This window comes from Chelonia mydas, chromosome 5 (genome assembly GCF_015237465.2).
Source record: "Chelonia mydas isolate rCheMyd1 chromosome 5, rCheMyd1.pri.v2, whole genome shotgun sequence".
NCBI lineage: Eukaryota > Metazoa > Chordata > Testudines > Cheloniidae > Chelonia > Chelonia mydas.
In genome coordinates, this window is record NC_051245.2 from 105,878,824 (window position 1) to 105,895,294 (window position 16,471).

The 16,471-nt window shown below is 39.4% G+C and overlaps 1 protein-coding gene across 11 annotated transcripts in view; it reads right to left on the reverse strand.

The window, feature by feature from the left end:
- NFIB (nuclear factor I B) overlaps positions 1 to 16,471 on the reverse strand; it is a 220,782-nt gene that overhangs the window by 2,174 nt on the left and 202,137 nt on the right. For all 11 annotated transcript variants that reach the window (XM_043546700.1, XM_037901978.2, XM_043546698.1 and 8 more), the window contains one exon: positions 1 to 4,529. This exon is cut by the window's left edge and continues 2,174 nt beyond it. In XM_043546700.1, the coding sequence (XP_043402635.1) occupies positions 4,512 to 4,529 (18 nt within the window). In that variant the 3' untranslated portion in view covers positions 1 to 4,511. The remainder of the gene's footprint in view (positions 4,530 to 16,471) is intronic.

Genomic DNA, 16,471 nt, shown 5'->3' on the forward strand with positions numbered 1-16,471 from the left:
ACAAAATAACCTTCATAAAATATAACTTTTCTCCATTTACAACTTTTTTTAAAGGATTAGTAACCTAGGCTTTTCAAGCATAGGAATCTGCGAAATAATTCCTAACGTGGACAGATTTTTTTAATACATAAATTAAGAAACTGGAGAGTTTTAACCCAAGTCCAGTTTCCAAACAAGGAATATTCTTGTTTACTTTAAAAATGGAAATGTCATATATTTCCATTATAACTGTTAAAAAGTTAGCTTTACAAACAAGGGTACTTTAATTAAAAAAAATTCTTAACAAAACTATACAGTGTACAAATTACTGTCTACAAGGTAGGTGGTTCATTAAGAAGATCCTCCGTTCTTCTCGCTACTTGCAGCTTCACAGATTCATTCACATATTTTCAATGGAGCTGCCCACCTGAACATCACCCCACAACTATATTGCTATAATTAATATTTTTGCCATGTCTTTATGTACAGTCTCCTTCACTGCCTTTTTTTTTTTTCCCTTAGTCAAGCCTCAAACGTTCATGTCACTCCAGGGGAAACACACTTCAGTGGCACAGCCATAAGGCTAGGGCTGCAAAGCAACTTAATAAAGGCAGAACAGTGCACATAGAACGGGGTGGCTTGATTTAGTCAGAATACACTTCCTGGTGAAGGAGGAGGCTAGAGACTGGATTTGAGTCCTCAATATTTTCTTAATCTTTTGACTTTTGAACTTAGGAAAAAAAAAAAGAAAAGAAAAGAAAAAGAAAAGAAAAGAAAAGGAAGTTTGGGTTTCTTTTATTCAAAACAGGCCTTTATATTAAAGAGGTAGGCAGAAAAACCCACAGAGTAGCTTAACATTCCACTGAGGAAAATTCATTCACACGGAGCGAGTTTGACTTAAAAAAAAAAAAAAAAAAAAAGTCTGTGTTTGTAAGCTTGATTTGTTCACACCGTAGGTCAAAGATACATGAAAAGTTCAGTTAAGAGCATCCACCATCTACAAGGATAAGCATCATTTAAATTATTGCACTTTATTGTCTGGACTTGCCTTGGTTTCATCCTGCTGTGCTAGTCAAAGTTTAAAGGGACATCTTACTGAATGGGATAATCAAATACAGTGCTCTAGCACATAACCATGCTTCAGAACTGTTATTAAGTGATGTGCTGAGAGAACAATACGCAGCTTATTTTATCAGGCCACAGCCTAAGGGATCCTCCAGGTGGTTACTATGTTTCAGTTAGTCTTAACAGCCGCTTACTTAGTGAATAAATTCACTTACTATGGGGCTCAGAAAAAGAGCAACATAAAGTTGGTTTCTTTTTTTTAATTTATCTAAATATAAATCTTGAGGATTTTTTATTTTCTATTTTCTCTCTCTATTGCCTTTTAGGCCTTGCCTACACAGCTTTCTTATAACACGTCCCACTGATACCGCTCCAATGGAGGTAGCAATGATGGTGGGTGCGCGAGTGGAGACAAGGTGCTGGCATCTGCCATTGTTTTTAACTATGTTGTCATCTAGACTTGCTCTGAGCAGGGTTGGATGACACCATAGTAAAAATGCCAGCACTTAAAAGCCACTAGAGTGTTCAGCAGTGCTACCATTGTTAGAGCTGCATCCCAGTGGTAGAACAATAACGGGAAATTTCAAGACAAAAAGCTGGAAGAGAAGCGGCCTTTATGGGCTCAGTTATCCCACAGGGGGCTCAATGCTCAGCAGTCTATTCTCCCCTGCATCCGAACCCCAATAAAAGGGTGTCTATTGATGGGAAAATGCTCCCTAAATTGAGCTGTAAAGTGGAGTCCTTATGTACATATGGTTTGCAGCATTAGGCCCACTGGTCTGTAAGATTTTACTTTACTTGAAATAAACTTTTCTTTACATTGTATTCTAATTCCATTCAAGTTACAGTACAGAACTGCAGCTTTCCATCTGACCTTTTGTATGTGAAGAAATTCTAAACCTGTGGCATCTATTTGCTAAGGTAGATGCCTGTAATTCAGATGGTGTGTGTTAATAAACTAAAAAAGACTCCAACTCTTTGACATAGGGAAAAAGAGTATTCACCAGTCCTTTAAATATAGAGCTCCAAATTCTCTGCTGGTGTAACTCCTTTGGAGTCAACTAAAATCAACGGAGTTACACCAACAAAGAATGTGGCCCACTACGTGCATCTCACAGAAGACAGTGTGTTTCCATGTCATTCTAGCTAAAAACACCCTCTAAAAGTGTACATTTTGGAATACCATATCTTTGCCATAAATGAAAGAGACTCAGTCTCGCTGTGGGTCTTGACCTCTCGAAATAAAAAAGTAAAACAATTTCCTCAAGTCAAGTCTGCCTCCAACAGAATCCTTTTTTTTTTTTTTTTTTTTTTTTTAAATCCAGAAATGAGTTCAGCTTGCACCCCAGGTGGGAAGTTAAAAAGAGGGAACCTATTTGAAAGTTTGTCACAGTAGGCAGAACAGTCGCTTTGCAGCCCTTGCCTGGCTAAGGGTGCACGGCTTCACAGCTACACTGTAAAGTGTTAAAAATCCTCCCCACCCTCCCCAGAATATATATATATATATATATATATGTATAAAAAAAAATCCCCTGTCCATCTCTCAGTACACAAAAGGACCTCATCACACTGCAAAAATAGCAGTACCCACTTTGGTCAATTAAAACAAACAAAAAAAAGCATACATTATTCTTTTTTTCCTCTTTTAAATCTGTGTACTTACCTATAATAACCAATACAGCTAAAAGCACTACCTACATAGGCAAAACTTGGTATTGCATAATTCGTATAAATTTGAAAACCCCCCCCCCAAATATTAATTGGAAGATGAAAAACATGAAAGGTTAATAGAAAAAACACCAAAATACTGAAAATATTGCTGGTCGATTACAATTTTTAAGCGGCAACTATACACAGCCATGATATGCTTTATAAATGTGAGATAAAGGGTATAACTGTCTAAAAAATCCATGATGTCACACTTTTTCCCCCCATCTGGAGTACAAAATATTTTGTCATAAAAATGGTAAAGATTTAAAATAATAAATGCAGCAAAACAAGTAGAGTGATGTCACTTTTTTTTTTTTTTTTTTTTTTTTTAAGATTTCAAGGCAAGGCACGTAATGTGGACATTATAACTTCGTGCAAATTAGGATTACTGGAAAGAGTATTTTTAATCAATTAATTAGTTTTAAGAGACATAGAGGCAAAATGGGTCTGCCCATGCACGTTACTGTTCTGTCAATATGAGAAATGTGTTGAACAAGGCTAATTTCTGAAAGCACCATGCAAGTTTTCAGCACCCTGTGATTAGACTTTTTTTTTTTTTGAGAGTGCACGTTTAAATATATTTTACCCCCCACCCTGCTATTCCCAGTCTGTAAACTGTAAGCTTTGCCTTTGTGACATGGATTTGCCTTTTTCTTCGTCTCTATGATGCAGATTTTATAGAACTTTACATACACCCTATGGGTTATTGATGCAACCAGTAACTTTAAATAAATAAATCCTACCCCTCTATGGAGGCAGCAGCTAAACCAACATAAGTGCTGTGTTTCCATTAATTTCTTCTTCTCAGTGACATGATTTGTCTTGATTTAATGCCCTCAAAACTGAGGGGAAAATAAATTTGCACCAAGTAATTTTAAATTCTTTTTTTTTTAATCCCCTCAATTTAGAGTCCAAGGGCTGAAGGACTTATAATGATGTTCCCCTTTAGATATAATTTTTAAATTGCACTTGCCTCTGTAAGTATTTCTTTAGTGGGTAAAAAGGTAAATTAATTTTTACTGTTGCAAGAGGAGATAACACTTTTACCTACAGAGAGGCATTTCTTCCAGAGAGCCTGTGTTCATACTGACTTTGAAAATTCCAAACTAGGTAACATGCTAGAAACGGCTGGGGTCAGGGCCAAAGTTTAATAAATCTGTTCTGATAACTAAAGGCTACAGAGTTGTTCTTTTTTTTAAACTTTTAGAAATCAGAGTGTTGAGAAAACGGCTGTCTCACAGCCCTTGTCCTCTTGCAGCTCTGTTGCTGCCGCCTAGCCTTTGTTTTGTGAGATAACTAGGAATAGTGATCCCATGCGTAAACAACAAGAATACTAAACCAATAAAACTAGCTTATCATGCAAATATTAAGGCATCTAGAAAGTCAGTTAAAATATATTGTCAGAGACAGAACATCTATTTCCCAGTGGACTTCATATAACAAAGGCTACTTAGCAGGGGCTGCATTCTACCCATCAGTGAAATATCATCGACCCTTTTTATGTCATTACAGTTTCAACCTTAAGGGAATTAGTGATTGTAAATGCTGCAATTGCTGGTCTATTTTTCTTCTTTCTTCAGTTTCATTTTTTGTCCTGTCTTCCTTTCTTTTTTTCTTTTTAATTTTTGTTTTGTTTCATTTTCCCTCAGTTGCTTGTTTCTGCTTGAAGGAAAGGCTCTCCAATTATGTTCAAACCATAATTTTGGACATTTGTCGGCAGGATTGGCGTCCTGTTTGATACTTGAAAAGGGACCAAGCTAGCCCAGGTACCAGGACTGTTGAGAGAGAGAGAGAGAGAACAAAATAAAGATTAAGAATGTTGCAACAATAAGATCATAAATTTGATTAAGACTCAGATTAGTATTCATTATAAATAACACTATTTAAGATAAATTTAAGATGGTAAATTTGTGAATGTCACTTGAACTTCAAGTGTGTACGACTTCCTTTGCAAACTCAACTGAAAGACAAAAGTAAATGTGTTAATATGAATTACTGTAATCATACACTAAATAGCCTGCTTATTCCATGAGAGCCCCAGACAAGTTAAAGAGGCAAGTTTATGGAGCAGGTAAAAAAACTACATTATGAGAACTCATAGGAAACTGCTGCTGTGATTTTAAGAACTAGTCAATCCCTTATAGTGTACATGTTATACTGCTTATTACCAGAACACAAAATACACATTTAATGTACAATCTAAATCTCTTCTGTGATTTAATAAACCTTCTATCCCCTCTATCACACCATTCAACCCCTTTCTCCATTATATTATGTGCCTGTGAGGTGCATGAGTCCAAAATCAGAGCAGACTCTGACGAAGAAGAAATGTTTTTAGCTTTAATGCATGAAAACATACTTTTTAAAGACATTTTCAAAAGCAGGGTGCATTCCTTATTACAGTCCTATGGCAATAGCCAAAGAACAAATACTTACTGTCACATGTAGAAATTAGGACCATGAAGTCACAGTAGAGCAACATTTTCAAAAGTGCCTTAGTGACTTAGAAACCTACATATTCAATAGCATGGCTGTTACTCTGAAACATAGCACCTGTGTCACTAAGGAATCTAAGTCCCATTAACTTGCAATTTTTTAACCAAGTAGTAACTATTAGTAATAAGCATTACACCCAGTGGCAAAGTATTTGCAAGATCAGCCACTTATTCATTCCAGGTCAGATTTCCAAAAGTGTACAGTGCTGACAATTGGGGCCAGATTTTCCAAAAAGCTCTTTTGAAAGACCTGAGCCCTCTGAAGATCCAGCCTTTTATGTAGGTGCCTAACAGGAAGCTGATAAATAAACAGGAAACTCTTTGGAAAGTTTGGCCATATATTGTTCAGCAAACATAAGCATGATAAGAGAGAAACCATTATATCAAATGGAAACATACATTCTGAGTCAGATTGTCAAAATGAGGTATGCACACCTGTGCAAGCAATTAATTTATACCTATTTTATTGCACCAAATGTTCTCCAATACCCAGTGGGTGTGTGCACACTAGATATTTGCATACTCATGTAGCCATTTGGCACCTGTCTATTCAAGTGCATACAAGTCTAATCTGTGAACATACATTGTGTATCTGATATGTTCTTTTTGTGCAAAACATTTGTATATGCTTAACTTTGTAATCTGATACCCATATTATATTTTTGATGAGGGAAGCTATAATTATTTTTTCCTCCCATTTCTGTGATTGTCCCTTCATGATCCTGTTTCCCCATATACATGCACATGCTTGGTTAGTGCTAATGTGAGTTAGGAGTATGCATTAAGGGGAAAACAGATCCCCTTTATCGATCTTAAAGTGTATAAATAATAATTACGATTATATTTGGCAGTTTGTGCAATCTTTTCAACTGTTGCTATCCAACTATAGAAAAGTATAATTATTTTGAAAAGTCCATTGAACATGTTCCTCAGGTAATCAATACTATGGGAAAAAGTTACCTTTTCCCTTTAGTCAAATATTGTTTTCTTCTTCATCTCTTTAACTCAGTTCATTTGGAAGTATACTTCTGTGTAATACAGAAACTAAAGCCAAAATTTCTAAATTGTGACTTAGATGTGAACTACATGTGCTCAGCACCTCTGAAAATCAGACCACAAGTTTTTAGATGTCTAACTTTACACACCCAAGTTTGAAAATTTTGACTTAAATTCACAATCTTGCTCGCTTTGAAATCAATGGTAAAACTCCCATCGGAGCAAGATTGGTCTGCCTCAGTGAATTATATGGATCATGATCACCCTGAGATGTATGTAATAATGTCTATAGAAACAATACCACCCAACAGCATTTGCAAAATGTACAAATCCTTGAATGCTAATGTGTATCCCACTAGAAAGCTGCCCACAAGTGCTGCTATTTTTCACATGAGTTTTTAGATCTTGCAAATCTAGTAAAACTTTATGATCATCTTAAATTTCCTATTTCCTCAAAAAATGTCTGTGAACTTTGGTGAACTCAATGTTTTATTGTTGTTTGCCTAAGAAAGAAATTTTATGCTCGATATTCAAAAATGGAGATAGTTACGCAACAAATCTTAAAACATGCACAAAGAGTTAAATCCATTTATACATGAAAGATTTGCCCCATATGATCTGATGAAAAGATTAGGGTTCCAAAAAAATATTCAATACCAAGATCTCATGTAAGAGGCTTAATTGTTTCAACCTCTCTCTCTTCATCTTCCTTCACTATTTGTGTCCCACAATGCATTTTTGTTCATTATCCCATTTTAATGTGAGCAATGTTAAAAATACATTATGAGGTGACAGCTAGTAAAAACAACCAAAATGATTCCATGCTGATCTGTGTATAGGAAACTGTAATAATAGAAAATTGCAATAAATAAATAAAAACATTCTAAAGAGAGACTGCTCAGGATTTGTGGTCTTAGCCACTTAAAACAGAAGAGTAACTAAAAGAATGTAAATTCTGTGGCAGATTCAACATGGGATTGGAAATGTAAATAATTTGCATTGCAAAGAAGAAGTCCAGATAAACTGCTTACAGGTTATCTTTTTGGAGAATTCACTGTGTACTTTAGTGGCTGGAAGTTGATCTGACTTTTTTTTTTTCAGTTGACAACCTCCTAATGACAACAGTATATGAAAGACAGCAGTTTATGTTGATAAAGAACAAATTACTATTTGTAGCAGCTTTCTTATCCAGCATTATACAGAGGGGAGACAGATCTTTATTTTTTTGGAAAATGTTCAATAAAAATAAATTGTAGTAAGTGACTAATAGACCTGTTGCTGCAGTATAACTAACAAATTTAATTTAGATGTTTATTTAAACCTTTCAAACCTCCCATCTTACATTATGACCATGTCACAAATGCAGCATGCAATATATTTGTCAATACGGTTTATGAATCTTTGGGGAAGAATAAATCTCATAGGTTAACACTCTGCAGATTCCATATGAGTTTTATAAGCCTCTTACTACCAGTATGTAGGTTAAGTTAACAATTATACGATATAGATTGTTCTGGTATCCAGTTCATACTCTTAGGGAAAACAGTGCAAATAACTGAACAAATGGCAAAACATGCCAGTGCAATGGTATACAAGTGCTTTGATTAGAAATGGAATCACAGCTTAGGTGTCTGATAATTTTTTATCTAAATTGAACTGCTGGGTAGTGGCTAGTTCTTCCCCCGGCAATAGAGGATTGTCCCTACAGTCTTTTCCAGCAATCTATCCTGCTTTCGAGCACTGGCACTTCTAGGTGAATGGTTTCAAGAGCTTTCAGAACTAGTCATGCATTTAAGGAGCAATTCTTATGAGAATTCAGTTTGATATAATGATGTTTCCTGGGGCAGACCTGTCCTACCACCTATAAATGGTCAATTTCAAGTATAAGAATATATGCAGGAAAGGAAAGGGAATTAAACCAAAATGGTGGAAATAAGTATAGTGCCTAATGCAATGGAGCCCCAATCCAGGTTGGAACCAGTGAGTGCAGTGGTAATACAAATAATATTAATCAGAATGCTAAATCACAACTAACTCAGGCTCTTTTAAGCTGCAAGGTATTTGTGTCTGTCTTTCAGATTTTGAAGCCTCGTTACACTTTTGCATTTCTTACAGTAAAATGTATGATAAATGCAATTCAACTTTCAACCACCACTTGGTGGGTCAGATGCTTATGAGTGAAAACACTGATGGCAATTCAGTGCTCATGATATGTGCCCAAACAGACAGATCTGGAGATCAAGATCTTCCGTTTATCCATAGAACAGGCACAGACTGGATAGAAGTTCTCTGCAATACCCTGACATCATCCCTCCACCATGACTGGGAGGGAACTTCTGCGAGAGTAAGAAAGTTTAATCTCCACACCCATTACATCCATGGCTTTTCTGAAGAGATTCCTAACAAAAATGTCAAGTAGAGCTAATTGTGGCCCAAATTTTGCCTGGTTGTTATGTGGGTAGAAATGATGTGAAGGGCATAGATAACTTTCCCTTCACCTCACCATTGTGTGATCTGATCAGATTGCCAGGCAGAATGGCAACCCCTGATCTCAGGAAAGCAGAGACACAGCCCCCTCTCTCTTCCACAGGGTGCCCCAAGGAGGGTAGAGAGAAGGCACATCAAAGCTGTGCCCATCACACAACAGGCAGATGAGCTGGCTTTGTGGGAGGAGGGTAGTGAGCTGCATGCTATAGAGAGTTGTAGAAGGTCTGTTGCCTCTGCAGCCCCAAACGGCAGCTCCCTATGATAGAATGCCTCCTGGTGCTCCCGCTGGGACAGAGCAGCTCCATGCTGTCCTTACTATCTGAGCTCCCTCTAAGCTGCGCGGCTACGCAGCTGCCTATTAAGCACTGTGCAGGCGCTCAGGGCTGTGGCAGGGAGAGATGCGTCTCTGCAAGCCCTGGACCTGCTGTGGCGTCCCTCCCCAGGCCCTAACCCAGCCCAGCCCCGGACCTGCTGCAGCCGGCGGACAGGTGCCCCTCCCACAGCCCAGTCCAGCCCCAGCCGTGGCTCGGGGACGGCCACCCTTTCCCTGAACCTCAACCCAGCCCTGGACCTGCCATGGCCGGGGGACAGGCACCCCTCCCCTGACCCAACCTGGCCCTGCTGCAACCAGGGGAGAGGTGCTGCTGCGGGGAGAGAGAGCTGGGGGAAGTCCTCTCTCCCCACCATAAACCCGGGGAGCCCCACTGCACCCCAACCCTCTCACGCCCCAGCCCCACCCCAGAACCTGCACATCCCCGCCAGAACCATCACCCCCCCACACCCCAACCCTCTGCCCCAGCTCTGAGTCCCTCATCCTTGGCCCCACCCCAGAGCCCATACCCACACATGGAGCCCTCACCTCCCCGCATCCCAACCCTCTGCCCCAGCCCTGAGCCCCTCCCACACTCTGAACCCCTCGGCCCTACCCTCACCACATGAATTTTGTTATGTTCACCAACATGGAGGTTATGTGTGACACATTACCTCCATATTGGTACACATAACAAAATTCACTCCGCACATGGGTGGGAAAAATTAGAGGGAACACTTCTTACTATGCAATCTGACTAAAAGATATCATTGAGCCCTGTGCTGGTAGGTTTTGTGACATGAATAACTGCCCACTAGATAAGGGGATGAGCTACAAACTTGTTCCATGCCGTGTTGTTGTAGCTGTGTTGGTCCCAGGATATTAGACAAGGTGGGTGAGGTAATATCTTTTATTGGACCAACTTCTGTTGGTGAAAGAGATGAGCTTTCTAGCTTATGCAGAACTCTCCTTAAGGTCTGGGAAAAGTACCTGAGTTTCACAGCTAAATACAAGGTGGATCAGATTATTTAGCATAGGTAGTTAACACATATTTCAAGGGGTTTCTTGTATATCGCGGTCTGTAGAGTTCCACTGTTGAACCTCATTGTGGTGTCCAGGAGGTTGATGCTAGTGCGGGAGTGTCGTAGAGAGAGTTTAATAGATAGATGATGGTTGCTGAAGTTGTGGTGGAAATCTATGAGGGAGTTTAGGTGTCTGTACAGAGAATGAAAATATCATCAATGCATCTCAAAAAACCTGACGGCAGCCATCCAACACAAAAACAAAAAGGGGAACCAACTACAACAACTCCACTACCCACAGAACACCACATCCAGGAGAAACCACAGCACCAAGACCCACCATATGGATTCTATGTGACACTCCAACATCATCAATTTGTCAAGACTACTCCTAATCAGAGCTGAATTATCTGTATTCTCCAAGGAACTGAACTACTGCCCCACCACAGGATCTGATACCATACTAACATGGGGAGAACGAGAAGAGTTCTTCTCCCCCCCCCCCTGCTTTTTTTGAGAGAGAGAGAGAGAGAGATCAATGATATTTTCATCCTAGGTGTCCAAAATCCACAGACTGCCACACTTACCTTCACAGATTCAGTAACCATCCCAAGCACACCAAGAAATCTATTATCTACAGCCGGGCACTCAGATACCACAAAATATGCTCCAAGGAAAAAGTCCAGGTATACATCTTAGCATACTTAAAACCACCTTCACTAAACAAGGACACTCCACCATGGAAGGAGATAAAAGACAAAAACACCCTATCACCTGTGGGTGAACACTTTTCACAAAGTGATAACTCTATAGCTGACCTCTCAGTCCTCATCCTCAAAGGAAACTTGCACTACACCTTCCAAAGATGAGCCTGGGAGCTTAAATTAATAACTTTGCTAGACACTAAAAATCATGAACTGAATAGAGACACTGGATTTATGGCTTATTACAACAATCTATAACCCACTAACACTCCTCAACCCATGACTGGAAAGGTGTGAATGGTCCCTGGAAACATGGTGTTAACTACTTGTGCTAAACAATCTGTTCCACCTTGTATTTAGCTGTGACATTCTAAGTACATTTTCCAGACCTGAAGAAGAGCTCTGTGTAAGCTGGAAAGCTTGTCTCTTTCACCAACAGAAGTTGATCCAGTAAAAGATATTACCTCACCCACCTTGTCTCTCTATATGCATTCCATGTAAGTTTCTAAACAAGGTTACAGGATAAGCAGCCATCAGAAAAGAGCTTTCAGTTACATATCTAGATTCCAACCAGCACCGTTGTAAGGAGAGGCTACCCGTGTCACTACCAACTCCATAAACCATCATCCTTTCATAATAATGTTAACAGCAGCAGCAGCGGCCTTTTCTGGTAATAACTAGACTTTTCAACAATAGATGCGTTCTGCAATCATCATTTCTTTGTTCACAAATGTCATAAAACAACAAAGACAAACTCTACCAGTGTCTTAGGGGTTAACAGTTTCCATTACAGTTTTCACATGTTAATGCAATCAAGATTTCACCCAGGATTTTTTTCTAAAAATTCTAAGTGCTCTTTCAAGAATCCCTGATTAAAATGTTACTGGAATTGACCATAAGCAGCACAGTATTTGTATACAGTCCACTGTGGAGGTTATATTAATGTGAGGAGAGTAATAAACAAATTACTCTGCACTGAAGAATAAATGTAATCAAGACTTGCAATATCAAGTTAAGTCTCCAGCAGTTAATACTTCTGTTGTAAAAGCTTAAAAAGTCTCTGATACACGCATTTTCTGATCTCTTAAAAAGCAGACCTAAAACAATGGTGCCCAAACTTTTCTTGTCACACCGCCCCTCACCCGTAATGTAATTTGTCCGCGCCCCACCTCCATTACTGCACATTTGGCTCAGCAGCGGAGCTTGCGGTAAAGGCAGAGCTGGGAGCAGAACTGGAGCTAGACAGGGAATGAGGACAGAGCTGGCCTGTGGGAGGAGACAAACGGCAGCCGAGGGTGGAGTGGAGCTGTGGCTGGTGCAGGAGCTGGGCTGGGAGCAGAATGGTGCTGCGGCCCTGGCCGGAGCTGGGCTGGGTGGCGCTACCTCCCTGCTCCCCATGGGGGCTGACACAGGCCCTGCCATGGGCCCCTCCCCCCAAACATTCCTTCGTGCCCCCCCAGGGGGCATGCCCCCCAGTTTGGGGACCACTGACCTAAAATATCATTTCTAGATGCAGCCTTACCACCTTTTGCTGTGATCATATCAGCTCTCACAAGCTAATCATGGCCAGCCTAGATCAGAACTTTGGCTAAAAGAGCTAGCAACACCTTGATGCTGAAGGAAGTGATGTTGACGACGTAGCAGGGATGCTCTACCTTCTGAGTCAGAATTGAACCAATGCCCCAGCACAGCAATGGAGGGCAATGTACTATTTGAAAATGCTCTCCTTCAATTGAGACATGAAGCTAAAGTTCCAACCACTTGTGGACATGAAGATTATATGCCACTTTGCAGGAGTAGTGGTGTTAACTCTAGTGGCCAGGCTAAATTCCAATTTGGTTATTTCTTCCGCTATTAATTCTCCCTTGAGTTTCTCTAGAGTACGGAACTTTCTGTCACTCTCTGTCCTGAACTGGTGTGTGAGCAGTTAGCTTGTGCAGTTAAACAGCTGCCACATTCTACCTCAGAAGTGGGTGTTCATTTAAGAGATACTATGTTAAGTATCTCTCTGCTTAACTTAGGAAGCTTTTTATACTTTAGTTGGGCAGAAATCATCCTCTCGATCTAGCAGATGGAGGAGATGTAAATTCCACAGGGAAGTAGAGGCAAGGGAGTTCTGCTTCTGAGGCATTGTTTTCTCTCTCATGGACCTGAAGAAGTTTCTCTGTGGGTTTAGAGTGAAAAATAGGTGAAGGGGGTCAGGAGACATGCATCCTCCTATGAATACCACAAAAAGTGCTCAGCACAGTTAGCTCAGACTGAGATTTTGGTGCACGTCCACTCTGCACTGTGTACCCTGACTAGGTTGAGGGAGGGTGAGATGCCTGGGGCAGCTACTGCTGGAGAGCTAGCTGCCATGAAGCTGAGGTTGGTGGGAGTTCCCAGGGACAGTGCAGAGGCACAGGGTTCCTAGTAGACACAGAGATACATGGGTTTTTGGGGACCCTGCAGTAGGGCTGGTGGGTAGAGGAAACAAACGAATGAGATCTAACAGAGTCCTTCACCAAACACACATGAATGTTTTGCACGGGATGATTTGTTTCTTTTATGTGAGCTAAACCTCTGAGAAAAACAGATTCTGTAATTTCAGGCAAACATATGTGGCCAAATAAATAAACAACAAGAAAACAGGAAAATTCCACTTAACAATAAAAGTTTGCAGTGCAGCAAAGGAAAGGTTAACTAAAGGGCTGCATTTCAGCACCCAAACTGGGTATTCCTGTTCTCTAACATGACACTAATTTTCTTTTTCAAAACGTTGAATAGAATTTTTTTTTAAACCTAATCACAGAAGCATTTTATACTTCTTTTCTTCTTCCACAACTAACTTTATCATTTAAAACAGTAATTTATTACATGCTATGTGTTAGCACTTTGGTAAATACAATCAGAAGTTTCTTTGTTTAGTAAACGCAACACTAAATGCAAGTGAACATCTTGTTTGCCACACACAAAAAAAGTGCACTTTTATTGCTTAAAATGAAACAACTTGAGATAAAATGGCTAGTAGGTAAAATTCCAGAGTCACTAACGAGTTAAAGGTACAGTTTACACTTGGGAATTTTCTGTAAATGCTCCTCCTTCCCTAAAACTGCTGCCAAAAATCATCTGACAGGAAATGTAAGATTAAGTTTGTCCTACCTAAGTGAACAAAGAGTGCTCAGAACAGGCAACCGGTTTACTGCAGAGCGGGAACTTTCCTAATCCTGCTGGAATCTGCAGTGCTACTCAGAAAATATCACTGGAAAAGTTGTTTTCTTTACTCAACATCTTGTCTCTAGATCACCTCATTTTGGTTGCACTGCAGATCTTGCTGATTCTCCCATAAAGGTTAACTTAAAGCTCCAAACATAATCATGTGGAAAATGGACATTATTGATTCCTATGGTCCATTGTTCCCCCATTCTAAGTCCCTGAAGTTCAAGTTCAATCTGGAATTACATCATGTCTGGTTTCTCCTGGTTACCAGACGGCTTGAGACGTGACCACAGCTACAGAAAAAACAAACAGCCTTCTTCACGCTTCGGCTCCCCTATCGATTCAAACATAAACTTTTTTTCTTTCTCTCAAGTATGCTTCAAGTATGGAGCATGGTTAATTTAGAGATTAAGTTCCAAATTAGATTATCTAATGGCATCTTAATGGATTGCTGACCCATTTCCTGTGGGATGGCAGCATGCAAGTCTGGCTGGAATACAATTAATTTCTTAGGAAGTGTTCTGAAGATGTTTGCCTAGATGGAAAGGAAACATAATGTTCTGCACATCTTTCTTTATTACTGAGTTGGGTGAAACTATAAGAGATAGTGATTTAAATTGAAAAAGACCAGAAATCCTTGCATTTGTCTGCTGTGAATACTTTTATCACCAGAAGATTTTCACTTCTTTGTTCTTAGTTTCAAAAGTTGAGTTTGTACTTTTATCCCAAACAAATATGAACTGTGGAAATAAAATAAAAAGTCCTTGATCTAACAGGTGTGTTTGTTGCCCAGATGTGTTAACTTTTTTTAATACAACAGATAACTACAGAAACACTTAGTGATAATTCAGTTGTTAGTGACTTTGTATGTTCACTAGATTCTAACAGACACAAGGTAGTGTGGTATGGAAAAGACTCCAAGCAATTTCCACTTCCCCTCCCACTCCCCCACGAACTGGAGATTATTCCATTCAACTGCCTTATCTGCATTATTATCACAGCCCCAGAGTAGTGCTAGGGGCAAAGAGTGCTGCTTAAAAAACTGAACATTTTGAACACCCCTACAGCTAAAGCTGAAAAGGAAATTCAGCACTCTGAGAATAAAGCTCCCCTCAGGAGCTCCAGGAACAAACCAGCTGTTGTACTGTACTTATGTGTCAAGATAACAAACTGAAGGCAGGAAATGCTAGCCTAGTGCATTTGCCTGGGTAGTGTAAATGTAATGTTAAAGTAACAGTTAACCCTTAAGAGCAACAGTTTTTTAAAAATATAAATTATAGTAGTTGAGAATAATAGGAAAATTAACAATATCTGTGATAAAATGTATATTTTACCACTAGTGGTTTGTTTACAGTTTGTGAAAGGCTTATTGGGAAATATTCAAATCTAGTATACAAAGGCCCAATCCTGCATCCCTTTGTTAATCATGCTGGAGTCAATGTGACTAACCTTGTGGGTAAATAATGGTTAGTGGATCAGGCACCCAGCCCATATGTTTCACGGAGTCCTTCTCTCACTCACTCATGGTTTAAGTTTTACTTGCATCCATTTTTGTTTACTGTGCAGTGCTTGAAACTTTATTTTCCAACTTGAGTCTAACTATTTGCAGTTACCTCAGCAAAGGTCTGAATGACCTTTGTTTAGATAAGTTCTAAATCATAGATGTATCATAGAATATCAGGGTTGGAAGGGACCTCAGGAGGTCATCTAGTCCAACCTCCTGCTCAAAGCAGGACCAATCCCCAATTTTTGCCCCAGATCCCTAAATGGCCCCCTCAAGGATTGAACTCACAACCCTGGGTTTAGCTGGCCAATGCTCAAACCACTGAGCTATCCCTCCCCCCTATATTATCTTCATCTGTACAGCAAAAAGAATGAAGTATAGGGTCCAGATTCAGTGAAGCACTTAGGCACGTGCTTAATTTTAGGCATTATATAAATGGGATTACTCATATGCTTAATATTAAGCATGTGCTTAAATGATTTTCTGAACTGAGGTCCTAATGTTCAGTGCAAACAAACACATCATATACCAATAAACAGATAATACAAATGTTGCCAGTCTTAGGTAATCATGGTACCAGGAGCAAAATAAAATTACTTCCAACTATTATATTTAAAACCTGTTTTTGTTTATTGTTGAGGGTGTTGAACAGATGTTTTATGTAAACTTCTCCTTCACTGACACCAATATGTTTATTTTAACCAACTGAAGGATCCATCTAAGTTTGTATAACTATCCATACACATAACTACTCTGCTTTTTTTGAAAATACGCACACTGAGGACTTAAGTTTCTCATTTCGTATAACTCACGTTGTCTTTCTCTAGTGATTTTAGAAGTTGATGTTTTTGAAAAATATATATTACTATTCCTTCAGAAATTACATCAGGCTTGTCGTTTTACTAGAAAAAAATTACCAGTTAGTTTTAAAATCTATAGATCATTTAGCACTGTTTGGCATGACTGGCAGCCAATGATAAGACGAAGTATACAAAAAGAAC